The sequence below is a fragment of the Lampetra fluviatilis genome, chromosome 1, assembly GCF_964198595.1.
Source record: "Lampetra fluviatilis chromosome 1, kcLamFluv1.1, whole genome shotgun sequence".
In the NCBI taxonomy this organism is placed as follows: domain Eukaryota; kingdom Metazoa; phylum Chordata; class Hyperoartia; order Petromyzontiformes; family Petromyzontidae; genus Lampetra; species Lampetra fluviatilis.
The window spans coordinates 1,445,962-1,466,935 of record NC_136275.1 but is presented as its reverse complement, the minus strand read 5'-3'; the positions used below and the strand labels follow the sequence as shown (position 1 = coordinate 1,466,935).

Genomic DNA, 20,974 nt, shown 5'->3' with positions numbered 1-20,974 from the left:
CAGCAGCAGGCGTCAGGGTCGGGATCGAACCCACGACCTCCTGTATATCAGGCGAGGTAGATAACATCTCACAGTTACCGTGGGGCACCAGTTGAAATGACAATATTAGTGGCTGATTGGCTAATTGGCAAGGGTACATTTTAAGGCTAGTACGCTGTTCGTGGCTGTTTGGTTAGGTTTAAGCTCAATTGTAGGACTGGTACGAATAGCTGCTTTGGTTTATTACCCTACTCCGTGTTGCTACGATTTGTCCTTTTATTGGGCCAATTCTCTGGCCAGATTGGCATCGCGACGAGTGTAAACTGTAACGTTCTCTAGCTTAGGCCAACGCCTACCATTGACGCCATCACACAGTCAGAAATAAGCAGGCAACACGGCCGAGCGATAGGCTTGGGGCCGTTTCGTCTCGACGTGAATCTGACCCCGAGTGTCCGGCAGCGCACAGACGGTGACATCTGCGGGAGAGCTCAGAGACGAGCCAGGGGGCTTGGCTCCTCGAAGCCCCCTGGAGTTGAAGCGTGCTGGTGGAGGGTCATACCGCGCCCTCTAGCGTCGGCGGGAGGCACGGGGCCACGCCACACAGAGTCAGTGTTCACGCTCAGCTGTCTGCATCACGCAAGAACACCTCTCACCTGTCGACGTGACATGGCCATATGTCACCCCCATACCTCTACAGCACCTGTCCGCGCTCGCGGGTGGCTTTATTCTAGGCATTATTAACACAGCTCCATCGTGAAATTGAACGGCTGCAAAGTTTGGTCGTACATGTTATATACAGTATATCGTTTATTGTTAAATTTAAATCACAGTTCCTATGATTACTGTTGTTACATTGTTTGTATAACGTTATTTAGGTGATTTCGAAAACATATGTGTAATTTTAATTGTATTATGGTTGTTATTGTTTGACTTGCATCACACTGGGATTTTTGCACACAGCTTTTTTTTTTGAATATTTGCTGGTTTATCCAGGATGTTTCTGTTGCGCGTCGTCGCTTTAAGATGTTCTCCGTTCATATTTTGTTTGTTGCGGTTGCACCCGACTTAAGAGCCGCATGGCTCACAGGGCTATACCAAATAAATTAAACTTGAAACTTGAATGTCGATCTTGTAAGACGAATGCACGTCAGTGATCGGTCTGACGGACCGAGTTTCTGAGTTCACGTGGCCGCTTTTGTCATCAGCGATGGGGGTTCTGTACCTGCGGGGCAGCCGTCACTCGGGGCTGATGGCAAGCTGAGAACCCGGTGTCACTTGAAGTGTCTTGTTGGTCTCGTGTAGACGCCTCCACCGGCTTATCCTGCGATGTCGGTTCATGACTTACACACCAGGGGCCGCTGTGCGATTTCAAAACTCTGTCACGAGTGTTGTGCGTTAAACTAAACATTTTTTTAAATGTACCAGGTAAAGCCCCCTTAGCTATATGTAGCTATTTTCAGAAGCGATCTGGCTACAAATTATAACTCAACGAAGTGGCTTATCACAGTGGAAATGTATTTCAGCCAAATATTCGAAACGCAGGATTCTAAATGTGGAAGCAAACCCTGGAGGACCCAGAGAAAAATCCACGCGACCACGAGGAGAACACGCAAACTCCAAATATACAGCAGCAGGCGTTAGGGTCGGGATCGAACCCACGACCTCCTGCATACCAGGCGAGGAAGTTAACATCTCCTAGCCACCGTGATGATGATAAGAGAAACACAAACTCCAAATATACAGCAGCAGGCGTCAGGGTTGGTAATCGAACCCACGACCTCCTCCATACCAGGCGAAGTAGTTAATATATCCTAGCCATCGTGATGATGAGAGAGAGAAACACTGCAAAATCCAAATATACAGCAGCAGGCGTCAGGGGCGGGATCTAACCCATGACCTCCTGCATACCAGGCGAGATAGTCAACATCTCCGAGACACCGTGATGATGATAAGAGACACACAAACTCCAAATATACAGCAGCAGGCGTCAGGGTCGGGATCGAACCCACGACCTCCTCCATACCAGGCGAAGTAGTTAACATCTGCTAGCCACCGTGATGATGATGAGAGAGAGAGACACCGCAAAATCCAAATATACAGCAGCAGGCGTCAGGGGTCGGGATCGAACCCACGACCTCCTGCACACCAGGCGAGGTAGTTAACATCTCCTAGCCACCGTGATGATGATAAGAGAGAGACACGCAACCTCCAAATAGACAGCAGCAGGCGTCAGGGGTCGGGATCGAACCCACGACCTCCTGTGCACCAGGTGGCGTTGTGGGGTCCAGAGGTCCGTGGACCGCGCATTGTGAGCGACTGGCCGACTGCACATTGGCCGTCCTCCTGGTGCAACGTGCTCGAGTCGGGGTCACCTCGGGCACAGCAATCCCCATTAATCCGCTCCTTGGCTGCGGATTACCTGGGGGGCGCACCACGCCGCCTGACACTGCACACTCGTCCCTCCCTGCTGTCTCAGTCAACGCGTGTTTTTGACTGGCTGATATAAATGTCCACACGAGAAGCCACTTCGTTGAGATATCGTTGGTGGACAGATCGCGTCGGGAAAAAATAACTAATAGCTTAGTGGACTCGACGTGGTAAAATAAAAAATAGTTTAGTTTTAGTTTATGTATTTATTTTGTATGATTTTACGTACCTTTCCTATACTTTGTCAATATCTGACCTACTCCGACCGGACATCTGTGAAAAATATCTTAATATCTCATTGAATATCCCGAGGATAAATAAAGATTGTGATACTGATTCCGGCCAGTGGGGTGAGATCAGCTAACCACACCGCGCGGTGCACCTCCACGTGGCATTCATCGATTCGGCAGGCGGTTCATTATTTCATTGTCTGGTGGTGTCCATTGTCTCACGGTCTCCTGCTTAATTGCGTCATCGTGTTCATTGTTGAACGTTCGCGTGTTTAATCGCCTCGAACGTTTCTCGTTTGATGGTCCCGTGTTTGTCCCGCCGTGTCTGCAATTTGTCAACCTCGGACTTAGATACAAGTTCATAGTCTCGCTGATGTCCGTTGTTTCATTAGTCGCGCGTTTAAATTAGTTTTTTAATTCTCTTGTGTTTGTTTCGTTGTGTCTATTGTTTAGTAATAAGAGGGCAAAATATCTGAACCGGTCCCGGGCTTCCTGGTGCGGTGTGTGAGCATCAACAACCAGGGGAGACAAAGGCGGCCGGGCGTGGTTGCTGGCCACCCACCCCTCCGTGAGCCTTCATCATATGTGCTCGCTAACAGCACTTGCCCCGACAGTCTTTATTGTTTAATAATATATCTATATATATTTCGTCGTCGTGTCTACCGATTGCCACGTGCTGGCAAATGTCCGTGTAATTGTCTGGAGCGCTTTGTCCATTGAGAGAGGCGATGAGACGCAGCAGGAGGACGAAGCGATTGGACTGGGAGAGAGCCAGGCTGGGTCCGCCTCCCGTAAGCTGCTGAGCCCACGACTCTCTCAGTCTCTCCCCCCCCCACTGCCTCCCTCATCCCCCGTCTCATTCAGCATCGCCACCTCCCTCATCCCCTGGGCCTCGTTTCTCACGCGCAGGGCTCAGAGCGGACAGTGCACAGTCTGTCCGCGCTCCCTCCTCCCCTCGCTCTCATCTCTCTCCCTGCCGCGGGATCATCTCGCCACCGCTCCGCTACGCCTCCCCCCCCCTCGCGTCTCTCCAGCCCTTCCCTCTGCACACTCTCTCCTCCCCCCCGCCCCCCTTTAACAACGCTCACTCCACTCCTCACTCTCACACAATCACCACCGGCACCACCAACCACGAACCATCATCACCAGACAACAGTAGCGTCGGCAGCACCCTCATCCAACAGCGATAGCAAATATCTATGAGAATATCATCATCATCATCATCAACTTCATCAGGAGGAGGACGAGGAGCCATGATGCGTTCCCCGTCGCCCGTGCCAGAGTCGCCCCGAGTCGCCTGGGCTGAGGAGCGCGGCGACCCCGCGGAGCCCCGCGGCGTTCGTTCGTCCGCCTCTCCCGTCTCCCTCGTCTCGCCGTCTCCTCCCTCCCGAGGGCCCCGCGGCCACGGGAGGGAGGAGCGCCTGGCGGAGGACGGAGACTCGCGACGCGCATGCGGAGCAGAGTCGCGGGGTGCCGCGATGGAGGAGGAGGAGGCGGCGGCGCTGCTGCTGCTGCTGCTACGCGGGATTTTCACCATCGGAGGCAAGAGCTGCGACGTGGAGCTGCGGGGGAGAGCTCTCTCCTGGAGCCCCATCGTGCCCGAGGCGATGCCCGGCCCGGCCTCCGCGGCTCCAGGTACGCAACCAGATACCTGGCGCGGCGCTCCACCAGACCTGCGAAGACGAACCCGCGTGGGTCTTCGGGCAGGTGGGGGAGGGGGGTGTGCACTTGGTGCGTACCTGGGAATCCGCTCCGCACAGCTCCCGTGAGCTCTGCAGGTGTCGCTCCCCATGCATGCCCGGGGGGGGGGGGGGGGGCTTCACGAAGCACCCTGCGTCGGGGGCTCTGGCCGCAGGTGTCCACACGGGGCCACGGGGTTCTCCGTAGCCCGCGGGGGCCCCCGTGCCTCGCTCCGCACGGCCCCAGGTCGACTGCGGGGAGCGGTGGTGCAGCGGTTAGCGCCACGCTGCGCTACGAACCCGGCCACTCGGATTTCGATTCCAACACCAAAGTGACGATGATCTGAACCGCTCCAGGGCCTCCCCTAGGTCGACTCCGCCTCAAATGAGTACCTGGTGCGGTGTGTAAAAATATCGCTACTGGAGAGACAAAGGCGGCCGGGCGTGGTGCTGGTCACCCACCCCCTCGTGCGCCGTTCCGGCTTTAATAGGTGCTCGCTAACAGCACTTGCCCCAAACAGTTTGTTAAGGCTACGCGGGGGATCTTTGTCTTTGTTTTGCTCAGCGATGTAGGTGGAGGTGTCCAATGCGTTATTGAGTAACGACGGCAAACACGCACCGCGAGAGATGTTTACAGCTCGGGCAGTCTGTCATCCAGCAGTGGATCGATCACGTGCTATCGATGATTCCTGACGTTTCTCTCCCGCGTCAACTTGGGCGCCGCATCACGTTGAGCCGCCGAGGGCTTCACAAGCGACCGCCACCTGCGGCTGCCGGGTTGGTTGGTTGGGTGGTGGGATTTGTGAGCGGGGCACGGGGTTAGGGGCCACCCCCAACCACTAACCCCACCGGGGAAGAAGCCTTGTCCATTCAACAACAACAACGCCGGCGACGACGCCGTGGTCATGTTAACCCCCTGTGTGTGTTGTTAATATTTGACCAGAGCAACGGTGAAAGGCGCGATCCGTGCTAGGGGGGAGAGGGGCACAGAAATTCCGCGGACGATCGAAGATGAACTCCGAACTCGGCGCTGCTCCTGGGTGCTGGGAAGGAGGCGAGGTTTGGGGTCTGGGGGGGGGCTCACCGCCCCTCTCAATCGGGGACTGCGAGCGAGCGGGAATCGGTAGGGTTCATTGATGGGTAAGGGCAGGCGAGGGAAGAGGTTACAGAAGTGAACGGTGGTGGAGTGTGGTGGTGGGTGGGGAGGGGGCCGTTTAACTCCTTTTAAAACGTGTTTTTATAATCACTGCGAAGTTTCTAGTTTCCCGTCATGCAGCACGTGCGTGGTTTAGTGACATTGCCACGCGCTCCGTCATCTCCAAAGGCCGCTTTGCATCTGGGGCAACACGCGCGCACGTTCGTTCCGAGTTGTACAAACGGAGCAGTCGCGACTTAGTCCCTGGCTCTTCATGGGACCTGCCTTGCCAGCGAGCTCTCAATATCCTGGGAGTGGCATTGCCTTTGCGCTGTTCGCCTTGAGGCGTCCTCTGGTCTAACGCTGTTTGAGGCTAGGCTCAGTCTAAAGAAAGCCGTCTCTGGTGTGGACCAATCAGTTTCAAAGACGATGTATCATATAGTACCAGAGCATGTTGTTTTGTTTGCATGTTCACCACAAGTATATGTGGTTAACGCAAACATGATTCTTTGCTAAAGGTTTCAGTTTGGTGTTTTAACACCCTTAACACCTGTTTCATTGCCAGAAAGGGTAAAACCTATTCCTATACCCATGGCTCTTATTGCCATCTGTTCGGCGCAAACAGTTATATTGTCTGCTGCACTCCCTCCTGTAAGGAGCGTTATTTGCTCAGCCATAACTATGGCAACATCACGTTTGTTATTCATATTAAAATGTTATAAGAAGTGTGATGGATGAGTGTGAGGATTTATTGTTATTGTGCTTGAGAACCACCACTAGCAATGCAGCAGCAGCAGCACCAACTTAATCGGATGAAATGTTGAGCTGCTTTGACCAGTTGCCTCGTTGCCTGTGATGATTTTTTTCAAGACAGTCCTGGGAAAAGAAAACAAATCTGCCCCACACACATCGCATCAACCATTGGCAACACTTATTGACATCGTGACGATGGGTCACAACACATTCCTGCGGAGGGAGCTGGTAGGAACGTTGGGTTGCTCGGTCAATGGACAGGGTCAACGGCGGCGTGGTGTATTCCGCAAATATGCCCGACTGTGAGGGCGGGCACAAGCCGGCGTGAGTAGGTTAAACGTTGAGTTTTATAAGGGCACCACGGGGTGACCAGCCCCTCCCCACCCAGCCCCACCCCTCCCACCCCCCACCCAGCCCCTCCCCACCCTCCCCACCCAGCCCGTCCCCACCCAGCCCCTCCCTCCCCACCCAGCCCTTCCCTGCACGACGGACGGACACAATAATCCCCTGTGGGCTGGTGTAACCAGTAGGTTCCTACCAGTATTAACACATTTCTGCCATGGTTGTTTCTCTGGCCAGTATTGCCGCTTTGTTTGGTCTCAAACATGTTCCTTGTCTTATCCCACTTTGCTGTTCTCCCCTTCTCCTATTTCTCCTTTGTGTGCATTGCCAAGTACGAAATATTTGGCGATCAGGGGGGGCACTTGACTCGCGGCAAGCACTGTTATTGTTCGTCATGGCTGTTTGGGTTGGGCCACTGCGTAATAAAGTGGCCATAATTATGTTGCTAGACCCTCCGCCACCTGACGCGTCTAAACAAATTAAATTGTCACGTGAACAAGCGTTGAAACGTGCCACAAGCAAGCTGAGGAATCATTCTCACAATCAGATTTCGCAATCGCTTCATTCTCTGGCAATACATTCGGATAATCCAGTGTTTTTCTACACTATCTATTTATATTTTCCAATGTAACTGTCCCGCAAGATGCCAACAGGCAGGTGAGGCCCAGACTGGACCGTTTCTCTTCTGCCCCCACCGTGGTGGTTTCAGCGGCAGCAGGCGCAGGCGAGGCCCCCGCCGAAGAGTGGCTGGACCTCAAGGATGTGTTCGCCGTGAAACTGAAGCGCCGGCGATCCGCCGGACAGACCAAGGGCGGCACCCTGCTGGGCATCACCCTGTTCGTGTGCCGGCGCCGGCAGCGAGGCCACAGCAGGCTGGGCGCGGCTGGGCCGGCCGGCCACGACGAGGGGAAGCTGAAGGAGCAGCCCCTGCACCTGGGCAACTCCAGCGAGGACCACTGCCAGACCTGGTTCTACCGCATCCGCGCCGTCCTGAGCGGTGCGTGCGTTCATCCGCGTGGCGCCCCCCCCAACACGCGCGCGTCCATCCGCGTGGTCAGTCCCCTGGCCCCTTGCCCCTTGTCCGTCGTGCCAGAGGGCGGCTCGACAATTAGGCCGAATGATCGACTATGAATTATAATCGATCACTTTTGAGTGTGGTCGATTACTAGGGTCTCTTTTAAATAAATCTATGTATGTACGTGTGTTGAACTTCCTTCGCACCGTACGTAGCCAACCGTGCTCGTTGGAAGTGTGGGGGTCAAGGACAAATTGGTGGCCTCTCCTACATCCCGCCGCCCGAAGGCAGGAAACCCCCTAAAACCACGCCCAGCATGACTCACCTCGTGTTGTTGGTGACATCAAGAAGTCCCATCCATCATCTCTTGTCCAGCAGCAGCAGCAGCACACGTGGATTGATATTTGTATGATTATCCGATTCTGTTGAGTAATTAAATCCGATAATCGGTAGTTATCGGTTGCTCCGGGAGTCGGGAGAGCTCAGCTCCACAGAGCACACTCTCGTGTGCCTTTACTCGGTTTCACACTTTGCCAGGCAGAAGCTGGCTTTGATGTTTGCCTCTACAGTCGAATAAGAGCCTTACATTGACATTGAGCTACCATCACGTAATGCCCACGACGACATTTGATGGGTTTGTGTTGAATGGATGCACATTGCGCCTTTTGCGAACATAAAACGTCAGGCAATTATTCAACCCGGAGGATTAACCGAACCTTCGTTTGAAATAACATCGTAGGATTTTTTTGTAACAAATGATGGTGTAGACCGCTGTCAACAAGTGGGCCAGGTGTTGGCATGAACGGTTTCGCGAGCGAATGTGCGCGCACATCATTTTGCCGCTGCCCGTGTTTCTATTTAGCGTTGCACAGGGAACGTGGAAGAGACAATTGTGCCTCGCATCTCACCACGCTTACATATATTTACACAACTGAACGTTAAACTTATTATCAACATAATACCCTTACAACAAACATTAGTCATTACGGTTTCTACACTCATAAAACTGACTGAAGTTTCCCCGCGTCCTGCGCAGGCTTGTCGGTCAGTGCGTTCCCCTGTCTTGGCACTTGCTACAATTTTAAAAAACTTGGTTGTCTTGGCCACCTAAGTAGGGTTTGCCTGTTTGAACCATTAAATCTCATTACCATCATATTCGAAGCGACGACTTTACTTGTCCGTTGCCAATAACTGTTATTGGTTTAAGTAGCTTGCTTGCTAAAACGTGATGCACAATGCTAACCATGTAATTTAACTGAAATGTGAGCACGCACAACGAAAGTTGCGTCGATTGTATATGTGGCAATGCGTGGCTAAGAGCCAGAGGTGGGACAAAGTCATTGTTATGCAAGTCCAAGTCGAGTCGCAAGTCATCAAATTCATGACTCGAGTCTGACTCGAGTCCAAGTCACATGACTCGAGTCCACACCTCTGCTAAGAGCTGATAGAACATATCATGTTCGCCTGGCCTCGCTTATGAAAACTGGAAAGAACACTTGGCAAATACCGTAGCCGATTGAATGAACTCGTGGCATTGTTCTGCTTTTAGTTTGCAAATGTACTCGTTTGTTTGTAACCCGAAACCAATTACATTCAACACCTGAAGAGACGCCTTTGATTTCTTCTTTTTCCAAGTGATTTATTTCGTGAAATTGTGACACGCAGCAATGGTGCAGCAATCCAATATAATCACTGCACACTTGGAATTGATTTGGCATCTAAATACTACTTCATTCCACGCCGCTGTAAACCCACTGGAACGTGTTCGTCATGGGAAACGGAGGTGTATATATACTTTGTACTTTTTTGTTATTATTCAGATTACACGCTCCCATGCAGAGGAGAAGTGATAAGTCTGGTTCCTGGACTTGCATCATGGCTGGGATTCAAAAGCACTGAGGGCAGGGGGGGAGGGGTTTCAAACTGTGGGAGCAGGAGATGGATAGAGGGCAACCTCCCACTTCTTATTGTCGCACGGCTCATGTCGATGAAGAACGAAAACTACAATTTTTGCATTCAGGTGGTCAGGCCCAGATTAACGGGAGCGGCGCAGTGTGCATCGCTGCGATGTCTCCTTGTATTTGTGGATCGGGCGTTACACGTTGTACGGTGTGTTCTGGATGACCACAGTCGCACACTAGAGAGTTTATTTTTTTCTTTCCATTCGTGCATCGGGTATCCGCATCTTCTGCCACGGTTTGTGCAGTGGATGCGGTTTAGGGTGGACCATGAGCTTCGTGGAAGATCAAAATGCAGGGATCTTCAGCGTTGGGTCTTTCACAGGTTGCTTGAGAGTTGTTGTTGTTGTTGTTGTTTTGAACTCAGTACATCTCTCCAAGTTGTCATCGAGCTTGAGGTCGCATCGAGAGAAGGTGTCTGGGGCTTCCAAGAGAAAGGCCTTGAGTGGTTGGGGCGGGAAGGGGGAGTTAGGGTGGGATGAGAGAGGGTAGGGGAGGGGCAGTTACATATGATGAAATGAAATCTTCTTGGTTCTTTCGGTAAAGTCACGTAGAAGGGAAATAATAAAATAATAAAAAATAAAACATTATAAAATACCATTTTATTTTTCTTATTTTATTATTTCCCTTCTACGTGACTTTGCCGAAAGAGCCAAGGAGATGAATCGCTGCAGTCACGAAAGCTTTGAATCGAAAGATGATATGAAAGTCGAGCAAGGGAATTATTGCAGTTGATCCAAGGCTGCATTGCAAGCCAGTGGATGGGGATTTAAGTATTGCATTGGGATGATGCGGTAACATTGACGATTACTGGCGAAGAGCCTTGGTACAGTTGTATTTCGGATTATCTCGGCATTTTGTGAGAGGATTCGGGAAAGTCGTAGAGGAGCAGATGGCTGTGGTCGTGAGATGTTTCCAGTACGCGTACGGTCTCCATGCCTACCCAATTGGCAATCGGTCAGCAAGCGAGATAATCGCTGTTGCCTGGTAGTGCACTTTGTAAACACCCAGGAGGTGTTGTGTGTAGTGTGTGACTAATGCCAAAACATTGCGTACACGCCAGCACACCGGGGCACGTGTTTATCAGATAATACTCTTTGCTTCTTTCGGTAAAGTCACGTAGGTAGAAAAAAAAAATCACGTTTCGATCGCAACACGAATGGCGTTATAGGTTGCTTCACCTGAAGACGGTTGCTTGTGTTGCGATGGAAACGTCGTGATCTATTATTTTTTCTACCCACGTGACTTTACCGAAAGAACCAAAGAGCGTGGATTCCTGCGGTCACGAAAGCTTCAAATCGAGATTCATCCGATAATGTTTATACGCGCGGTAAATCGCTCTTTCTTTCAGTACATCTCTGAAAACGACTGGACATCCGTTAATAAAAGAGGTCTGTAGCTCAACGGATTCCTCCGGCAGTATAAAGATATATCCTGAGTCTGAAATTGACCTGCGGCTCCATCTAACTTGGCGTTCTCACCTTTGCTGTTGGCACAGTGCGACTGCGGCTTCTGGACTCGGTTGTGCACACAATGTTCTGTTGAAGGCGATAAAAATGTAAGAAAAAAACCTCCCAAATGTACCCTGGGTCACACCAGCCTATAGCGCCATTCACTTCGCGTCACGAAGAGTTTCTCAGTTTTGCTGTCGCGAGGCATTTTGATGGACGGCGATGAAAAGAATTGACCCCAACTCGTTTCTAGATGGGCTGGGGGGGTGGGGGCATAGGTGGAGTTTGGCTTCACAGGAATCGCGAGTGCATATAATGCATTTATTTAGAATCTTAATTGTAAACTACTGAAAAGAAATTAACGGGTTTTTTTTTGGGCCGTGAGAATTTCGAAGGGGGAGCCGAGGCTTCAGCAGGGGGGCGCTGAGCTTAATATACCCCCCCCCCCTGTGCCCCCCCGTAAACTCTGCCCATGGGGAGGGGGGGTAGATGAAGGTGAGACCTCCCCCCTCTCTGCTGAAGGCTATGCCCCCCCTTCGAAATTCTCACGGTCAAATAAAACAAAAACTTTCGTGCAATAATTTCTGGCAGTGGTGGCGGTTCAGCCAACACCCACAAGGCACTGTTTGCAGTCGTTGGAGGCAACTGGACGGACATGAACAACTTAGCGCGATTGAGCCCACGGGTGTAGCGTCACACGGAAGAGACGGGTGGGGTGAGAGACGGAGAAAAGCGTACACGATGAGATGCTGTGGGTGGTGAGAGTGGCTTGGCTGTGGGTGGGGAGCGGCAGCGTAGTGGTTAGCGCGCTGTGCCACAAACTCGGCGACCCAGGTTCCATTCCCGTTCCCGGCCAACACCAGTGACGATTATCTGAACCGTTTCTGGGCCTCCCCTGGGTCGACTCGGCCTCAAATGAGTAGTTCGTGCAGTATGTAAACATCACCACTGGGGAGACGAAGGCGGCCGGGCGTGGTGCTGGCCACCCACCCCCTCGTGTGCCGTGCCGGCCTTCATCATAACTGCTTCTCGCTAATAGCACTTGCCCCAACTGTTTCTTAAGGCTATACGGGGGGGGGGGGATATTTGTATTTTTGTTGTTGTTGTTGTTGTTGTCAGGCTTCCCCGAGCGGCCCAGGAGGCTGCTGGTGTTCGTCAACCCCCAGAGCCACCGCAAGGAAGCGCCGGAGCTGTTCGCGTCGCGAGTGGAGCCGCTGTTCAAACTGGCCGACATCGGAACGCACCTCATCGGTGAGCGGGTCTGCTCCGGGGAGACGCCTGCGTGCGCGCACTCCACGTTGTTGGCGTTCGCTGTCTGGACGAGGCCTGCGTTGTTATACCGCGCACCGTGCGTTACAAGTGTACAAGGGAGGTTTTTAAATCCTTTATATTAAGTTTGCTTGCTTGCTTAGGACCGTGCAAATCTTTCGGTCGTTTTTTAACCCACTTCCCGTGATCCAATCGAGCTGACATTTTCCACACAGACTCGTTGTGCGTGACAATTAATGTTCGTGAAAATGTTTTCCAAAATTTTACACTTTTTAGGACAAAAATATTATATTTAATTACCAATTGCTTAATGGTGCAATGCAATCATCTGACCCATAGGTGGCAGCCATCTCAAGCCAGAGGACGAGAGGACTCTAGCCACCACGCATATAAAGGATTTATAGTGAAAAACTTAGTTTTTACGGGTTATACTTTTTTTTAAGTTGAACTTCATGGTGAAGAACTCTGCGAGGGATACACGCTGACGTGTCAGGAATTGACCGCGTTGGACAGCCGAGTGAGTCACTTGTGGTGGATAAATAGTTGAATGTCTCGTTAAAATGTTGAGATAGATTTACACGGTTTTAAATAGGTATGAGTGAATGTACAGCCCTTTTGTCAATCGACTGCTGGATGAAGGCCTTCTCATGCCGCATGCGTCAACGTGGGGGTTATTTGCCCATAGCTCACCACGCCGGCGAGTGCAGGCTGGTGCAAAGATGGTGGTGGAACGACCACCGGTTGCCATACAGTGTCACCCGTCACGAATGTGGCTGGGAATGGAACTTGCGTCGTTAGGTACACGGCACCACTGTTCTTCCCTTAACCGCACATCGCCAATGATATGGGTGGCAGGGTGGTATACTTCTGGCTGTGAATCACAGCAAGAAAGAAGGGGCCTAAGTACAATTGCCGACTCGGGCACCTTTCTGCATGGACTTTTGTGTCTTCCCCCTGGGTTTTACAGTTTCCTCCCTGAAGCTAAAAGAGCTACACCCACACGATATATAATTGGTATTGTCCAAATATCCCGATTTAAAAAAAAAAATCCAGCAAAATTCCTGGGATGGGATCGCACACAGCGGCAACATTGGCCCACGCTGCGAAAGCTTGGCACGGCCCTTCTGAGAAAGTCCTAAGACTCGCTGAAGATTTCCTGGGAAAACGAGCATAATATATATTAAAACTAAAATAAGAATTAATATTTATTACAAAAAATGTTTGTCATCGTGTGTATGTTGTGTTCAATGCAGATGAGCAGAGCCTTTGCATGCACAGTACAACAAATTATATTCTTTGTTTTTTTCGGTAAAGTCACGTAGGTAAAAAATATATAATAAATAAAAAATTAAAACAAATAAATTAAATCACGACGTTTCGGGCAGGTGGGGACAACGTAGCGAAAGCACAAACACCGGAAGAAGGACGCTTGTGTTGCGCCCGAAACGTCGTGATTTAATTTATTTGGTTTCATTTATAATTATATTTTTATTTTTTACCCACGTGACTTCGCCGAAAAAACCAAAGAGTATGGATCCTTGCAGTCACGAAAACTTCAAATCTAGAAACAACAAATGATGTTGATGACGCTGCTGCGTTGACCGTGGTGCACACACGCACCCTAAACAACTCGGCACACTCGTCAACAACACTGAATGAGGGCCACAGCCCGAAACGTCCACCATTGAGTCCATGTATGGTGTTTGCAGGGCTACATGCCCGTAGCAAATTTGCGTGAAGTGTTTTTTGTAATCTGCCACATGGATCCATTTTACCGTGAAGGGCGCACGGTGCAATGCGGACACCGCAAGGTCGCTCGCTCAGCCCGCGCGTGACCATGCCCCCCTGGCATCGTGATCTTCACGTTGAGGTCAACGTTGAGGTCACCATGCAGGTTATTGTTCAGTTTGTTAAATGTGCACCGAGGCCTACTTGTTTAGAGCGATATTAGCACGTCAAATAAAGATTGGTTGATTTAAAAATCGGCTACCATTGGGTTCCCTTTGGCGATTAATATTTGATGCAGCTGTTAATCTTTAACGCCAATTCATACCAACACTACGCATTGACACGTGCAATGGAAGGTTAAAGGTTGGAGCTGGGATAGCGTTAGGAGCTATGGTTAATGGATAGTAGGCATTTAGCGATGCACCAATTACTTAAATCAGACTCTCAGAATGATGTGCACATCAAATTGTGCGCTTGAATAATTTATTTACGATTTATGCAAATGTTATGCTGTTAGATTGATCTAAGGGAGTTAACAAGATAGAAGAAACAAGATGGGAAAAAATGAGGCAAATGATTTCTTGAAACCTCACCTCAAACAATGACAATCGCTGTGGGGAATTAGTGGTTAATTATTATGACACAATTATACACGAAACAGTGAGCGTCAGGGTTGTGTGTGCCGCGTTGGAGAGATGTCAACTACAACACCACAACCTGGCATGCAGGACTTCGTGTGGGCTAGACCCCGACCCTGCCGCCTGTATATTTGGAGTTTGCGTGTTTCTCTCTCCCCGTGGTTGTGCAGATTTTTCATCTGGGTCCTCCGGTTTTTCCCTCCACGTTTAGAAACACGCAATTAGAGTTGTATTTAGCTGCTATAAATGTCCACGTGACAAGCCATTTCATTGGGCTATCGTTTGTGGCCAGGTTGCTTCTAACAAAGAGAGCGAAATGGCTCAGTGGGCCTTACCTGGTAAAATAAAAATCGTTTAGATTTTATCTTCTTGGTTCTTTCGGTAAAGTCACGTAGAAGGGAAATAATAAAATAATAAAACATTATAAAATACAATTCTCACGACGTTTCGGCCACAACGCAAGCAGCCGTCCTCAGGTGAAGAACAGGACTGTCGGAAAGACACCTGAGGACGGCTGCTTGCGTTGTGGCCAAAACGTCGTGAGAATTGTATTTTATTATGTTTTATTATTTTATTATTTCCCTTCTAAGTGACTTTACCGAAAGAACCAAGAAGATGAATCCCTGCAGTCACGAAAGCTTTAAATCGTTTAGATTTTAGTTCATGCATTATGCTGCTGTGGCTGTTAAAAGTGTGTCTCTCCTCTTGCTGGACAGTGACGGAGAGGGAAGGGCATGCCTTGGCTGAACTTCAGACTTGCGACCTCACCGGCTTTGACGGGTGAGCAGTTTCACTGTGAGCTTTTTAACTGTAAAGTGGATGCAATGCCAATGGCTTTTTGGTAACGACGCATAGCGGCTATATCCGTGAACATAAGACTATACGGTATTATTCTACACCAATTTAATTCATTGATCGGTGTTTGTTCGTTGAATGTAATACTCGGCATCATGATATATTTACTTTAAACGTACGTAAAACATCGTGGTGTCACATCTTCTATCCAGTGCTTGGAAGAAAAAAAAGAACACGGCAAGCTTATTTTGTCGAAGTGGAACAGGCTTAATGTTTACCTAGTGTGCTGTTAAAGCGCATGAGTCAAGTGTCAATGTAGCAGCATTGTGTGGGTGGTGAATGGGGCTGGGGCTTGCGGTTGTACCCAATGGCTGAAACGTCTGCACTCTGCCTGCACTCTGCCTGCGCTCTGCCTGCGCTCTGCCTGCGCTCTGCCTGCGCTCTGCCTGCGCTCTGCCTGCGCTCTGCCTGCGCTCTGCCTGCGCTCTGCCTGCACTCTGCCTGCACTCTGTCTACGCTGTGCCCTTTTCTCGCCCTGGCCACCACCTACGAACCGTGGGGGTCAGGGCCCCCCCCCCCACCTCCGCAGCGCCCGGCCACCTCCCCCGCTGCCGGCACAGGCCGCCTCGTGCCGCCTCGTGCCGCTCGTGGTGGCGTTTGCGGTGCTCCTCGAGCAGGGTCGCCCAGAGGTTCCTGGCGGCCTGGGGCAGAATGCGACGTGGGAGGGAGGGCGGGGAGACTTGTTAATGAGCCAGATGAAGGAGGCCTGTTGTGTAGCGTCGTTTTTTTGTGTGCGAGGAGGGGGGGGGGGGCCCTGGGCGAATTTCCTCTTTTGCCCTCCACACCCCCTGGCGGTTCTGAGGCCCCACTGGCCCCCCCCCCCCCCATAGCGGTAGTTTTAATAAGCGGCGCTTTGCTGACACTCGCGAGACCACGTGGCTCGGTAAGAGGTCACATGACGTAGTTCTTGTGCGCCGTCGGTGTATCGTGAAATGAGCTCAACTTGCGGGGGTGCTATCGGTCCTGACTCGTGAATTGCCGTATATCTGTCGTTGTTTAATTCACTGCACTCATCATCACAAAGGGTACGTAGCCAACCCCGCTAATGGTGTATGCATCCGGCGTGGTGTGCATTTGTTCACATTGCAATGCAGCAAGCGCGTGTGTGTGTGTGGTGTACATTGTTGATGTATTTCGCAGCGTTGCATGCATCCGTCCACAGTGTGGTGTGTGTGGGTGGGGACGGCACGGTGGCGGAGGTGGTGAACGGGCTGCTCTTGCGCGCTCAGCGTGATGTCGGCACGGACCCCGACGGGGCCTTCACGCCAGCGCCCACTCACTTGCCCATCGGCATCATTCCCGCAGGTTTGCACCGCCCTGGCGAATGTACGAACAGCTGCTTCCCGATTTCAGTATTGGGAGTTTGCCATGTGGGCTATCGCGCCGTGTGGTGCCACGTGTTCCACGTGCGTTTTGTTATTTGTGGTCGCGTGCCATCGTGGCCATCAAAAAATGTGCTGCCAAAGCGATCCGTACGATCAAGAGCCACGTTGCGTTTTTTGTGTTTTTGCGCGCAGGGTCGACGGACGTTGTGGCGTTCTCCATGCACGGGACGAGCCACGCTGCCACGGCTTCGCTGCACATCATCCTAGGTCAGCCGTTGGCGTTTGACCCCATTCGTGCGGTGCCTTGGACATTCCCTTCGGCCGCGCGATGAAACTATCGTGCGGAGAGGCGCGATGGGGAAGAGGCTGTGGGGCGTTAAGGTCCAACGCGTACCTCCGCGCGCTATGATCGTAACGTCCCTCCTGCAGGCCACCTGCTACCGGTGGACGTGTGCTCCCTGGCCGTGCGGGGCCGATTGCTCCGCTTTGGCTTCTCCGCCATGCTGGGCTTCGGCGGGAGAAGCCTGGCGATAGCCGAGCGGCACCGCTGGATGCCGCCCAACCAGAGGAGGGACTTTGCGGTCCTCAAGGCTCTGGCCAGTTTAAGGTGGGAAGGGGGGGCCCTGCCCCCCGCCCCTTTGCCCCAACGTTGACACCCCAGCGAGGAAAGGAACGGCGACCGCACTCGTAGTTTTGAGCACGGGGCTCTTCATCGCCTGAGCACCTCCAGTCCCCCGTCATGGGTTAGTTTATCTGGATTCGCAGATCCTTAACCATTTTGTGGATGTCTTAACAGATGACCACGTGCCATTTTATTTATTAACGTGAATGGGGTCATCCGACGTAAGCCCTGCCGGTTGCAAACGTTGACGTGCGTCCGTCATTAACTCGTGCGAGTGATCAATATCCAGTTACTCTGCTCCAGTGCTTTGTGTGCCAAATCTGTGCATCCCATTTTGCCCTCGCCGTGTTGTTGCTAGTGGCCAGGGCAACCGCGTGTAATTCCAGAAGGTGCAGCTAATGAGGGGGGGGGAGGGATTGTTCCCTTCCAGGCCAGTGGACTGCGAGATCGGCTTTCTGCCCGCGAGTGAAGGTGCGTCAGGACAGACAGCAGAAGGTGCACGGTAAGCCGCCTTTTGTATTGCTGCCAAAGCGCTATTATTGTAAATGCCACTCGTAACACACGAACCAGCCGTTGCCCATTCTTTCACCGGCTTTTCGTTTTGTTGCGTAGGGCACTCAAGAGGTGGGATTCATCTGCAAAGATTCGTAAGTAGAGTTTGCGTGCACTGCCATTGTGAGTGGGGTGTGGGTGGGTGGTGCGCATAGTGGGGGGGGGGGGGGGGGTGTTGTGTTGCTGTGGGTGGCCCAGGTAGCTGCAGCTGCCCTTGTCCGCCGCGCGCATCTGCAATGTCGGCGCAGCCGGCGGTGCGCAGGTTGGCGCAACGGGGGAAGACGCATCTGGGCCGCTGTGGCTTCACACGAGCGGGGACTTCCTCAACGTGACCGTGGCGGCGGTGCCCTGTCGCTGTGCCGTCGCTCCCCGCGGACTGGCTCCCGACACGCTGTAACGAACGCACACACCAACTCGCGCGCGCAACCGCGTGTGGACGGTTCCTTCACTCCCAAAGTCATATCGATCACTTTCATTGTGGGGTGCCTGGTGATGCATCGACTACTTTCTGTTTTTTTATTGTTTTATATTTTTATAATTTGATGATTTCCCTTCTACGTGACTTTACCGAAAGAAGCAAGAATATACTTCCTGCAGGTTGGATGCTCGTGGCCGACGTTACTTGGCGATAGTTTCCTTAACATTTTAGTAGTTTAATTTAGTGAGAACAATAATGTCATTTGTAACAAGCGGAGCCAAGCTCGGTGGCACTCGAAAGTCGGGTGAAAGAAGTGTGGCCTTGAAGTGCCTCTGTAAAAGTCGGTGTAGATTAAACGCTGCTGCTACAAACGTGCAGCGGGATGGCGTTCCAGACGGTGGGGGGTTGCCGCAGAGGAACGGCGCCGGGCAGCGATGGTCCTGGTCAAAATAACAAGGCCAGATATTGGACTGATATCCGCAGTATTAGTTTTGTTTTGTTTCCGGATTGTCCACTGCGGCTGTTGTTACACGTTGAGTGTCACTAATGTTAGGAATATAGCGCTGCTGCTGCTGCTGCTGTCCACCCAGGTGTGAGCTGCACGCATATGCTGTGGTTGCAGGCTGGATGACGGCAGCATGTCGCTGATCGCCGTGCGCAGCACGACTCGTGCCCATTTCGTCAAGTACCTGAAACGTTTCGGCAGCTCCAAAGCGCAGGTATCTTTGCACCGTGCTGCGGGGCAGCGCAGCTTGGGCATGGTCGGCCCGCACACAAGCGCGGAGCTGCGCACACGCAACTCGCGTGGCTTTTCCCTACCTGGACGCTTTGCGTTTGGCGAGCGACCTCCACTCCACGAGGTGGCCATGCGTACATTGTGTTCTCTCCGTGCAGCCGAACCCACCGTTTGTGGACAGCATGGCGGTGCAGGCGGTGCGCGTGACCCCTAGAGGTCACCCGTCTGGGGAGGACGGCTCCTCTCGGTGGGGAGATGGGGAGGGCGAGACCGCCGGGGCGGCCACAGACGGGCGCTGCTTCTGGAACGTGGACGGTGTGCTGCTAGAAGAGACTGGTGAAGTGCACATCAGGTCCGCTGTGGCTGCCAGCACTCGTCAGAGCCAGCAGCACATTCACTGCACGGCATACTCTCGGTTACCGCCTTGCCATTTTTAAATCCTTTATATTAAGTTCGCTTGCTTGCTTACGACCGTGCAAATCTTTCGGTCGTTTTTTAACCCACTTCCCGTGATCCAATCGAGCTGACATTTTCCACACAGACTCGTTGTGCGTGACAATTAATGTTCGTGAAAAAAAATTCCAAAATTTTACTTTTTAGGACAAAAATATTATATTTAATTACCAATTGCTTAATGGTGCCATGCAGTTATCTGACCCATAGGTGGCAGCCATCTCAAGCCAGAGGACGAGAGGACTCTAGCCGCCACGCATATAAAGGATTTATAGTGAAAAACTTTGTTTTTACGGGTTATACTTGTTATTGGTTCTCGCACATTCTGCGCGGATGGGCACGTTCACCGACGACTTGCACCGCTGTGGTTTTTATTGCAGGGTTCACACTCGCCTCGTGACGCTGTATGGCTGCTCCCTTGGCCATGATGATGAAGACGCTGCCATGAAATGCAACTGCTTGTGATACTTGCACAAAGGATTATGGGAGCGGACCTGTTGAGGGAAGCACAATGCTGAGACCAAGAGGAAGCCAGGGAGTGGTAGGGACAGGTACCAGCTCCTGGTGGCTCGCATTGATGAACGGGCAAGGCTAAAACCACACTTTTTAAGCAGTAAGGACTGCTTTGGAAAGGTTTTGTGAAACAGAAAAAACACTTTTCCCAAAGGCACTTTAAAAATAGGGCAAATTTGTATATATATAAAACCGCTATTTTGGAATTGTTATGAGCAGGTAAAATCATAGCAACCAAACATAGATTGGAGTGTTTACTGGACTTGGAGCCCGGTTTAAATGTCAGTGGCAAGTTCACACATTTTGCCACGGAGGCCCCCATGGGAGCGACGTGGTTACCTTTGCAGCTCCTTCTCAGGAGACCACAACAGCACATGGGGGGGGGGGGGATGATCCTCGGTGGGGGACATCAGCCGCACGCCCATCTGGACGTCACAGCACTTAGCTCCACGCACTCTCACGCTGCTCACGACGGTCTGCCACAGCAGCCGTTTCACACGTGCAGCGATTTAGCCTCGGGTCACTTATGACATCTGTTCAGAAAGCAAGTATCCGTGGGCTTTAATGACAATGACTTATTGGGACATTTCACGTGGATAGTCGTTATTCAAGCTTCATTTGCACAAAACTCTTTTGCTGTTTAGATAAATGTAATTTACTGTCCGGTCATGATCACCGCATGAAACGTCCCGTTGGATTAACAGTGAGATTTACAAGGCAATAACATGAACGTCGATCGTAAAATAAATGCTATGATTTAAATATATGGCATATAAATCAGGTTTGCTCACTCATTGCTGTGCAGTGTGAAGTGCATAAAAGAACGATTCAACTTCGAGTAATTTCCAAATAAAAGTTTATACAAACTTTTGAAATCTGAATAAACATTTCATTCA

General features: G+C 51.4%; 1 protein-coding gene across 1 annotated transcript; it reads left to right on the top strand.

The window, feature by feature from the left end:
* Nucleotides 1-3,507: 3,507 nt before the first annotated feature.
* Nucleotides 3,508-20,961, top strand: LOC144948586 (ceramide kinase-like protein). The gene is made up of 13 exons (XM_078878204.1): nt 3,508-4,271; nt 7,255-7,542; nt 12,089-12,220; nt 15,321-15,384; nt 16,622-16,764; nt 16,977-17,051; nt 17,214-17,391; nt 17,837-17,908; nt 18,019-18,053; nt 18,207-18,351; nt 18,999-19,095; nt 19,271-19,464; nt 19,946-20,961. The coding sequence occupies exons 1-13, from the start codon at nt 3,836-3,838 to the stop codon at nt 20,028-20,030; spliced, it is 1,944 nt and encodes a 647-aa protein (XP_078734330.1). The 5' UTR covers nt 3,508-3,835; the 3' UTR covers nt 20,031-20,961.
* Nucleotides 20,962-20,974: the final 13 nt, after the last annotated feature.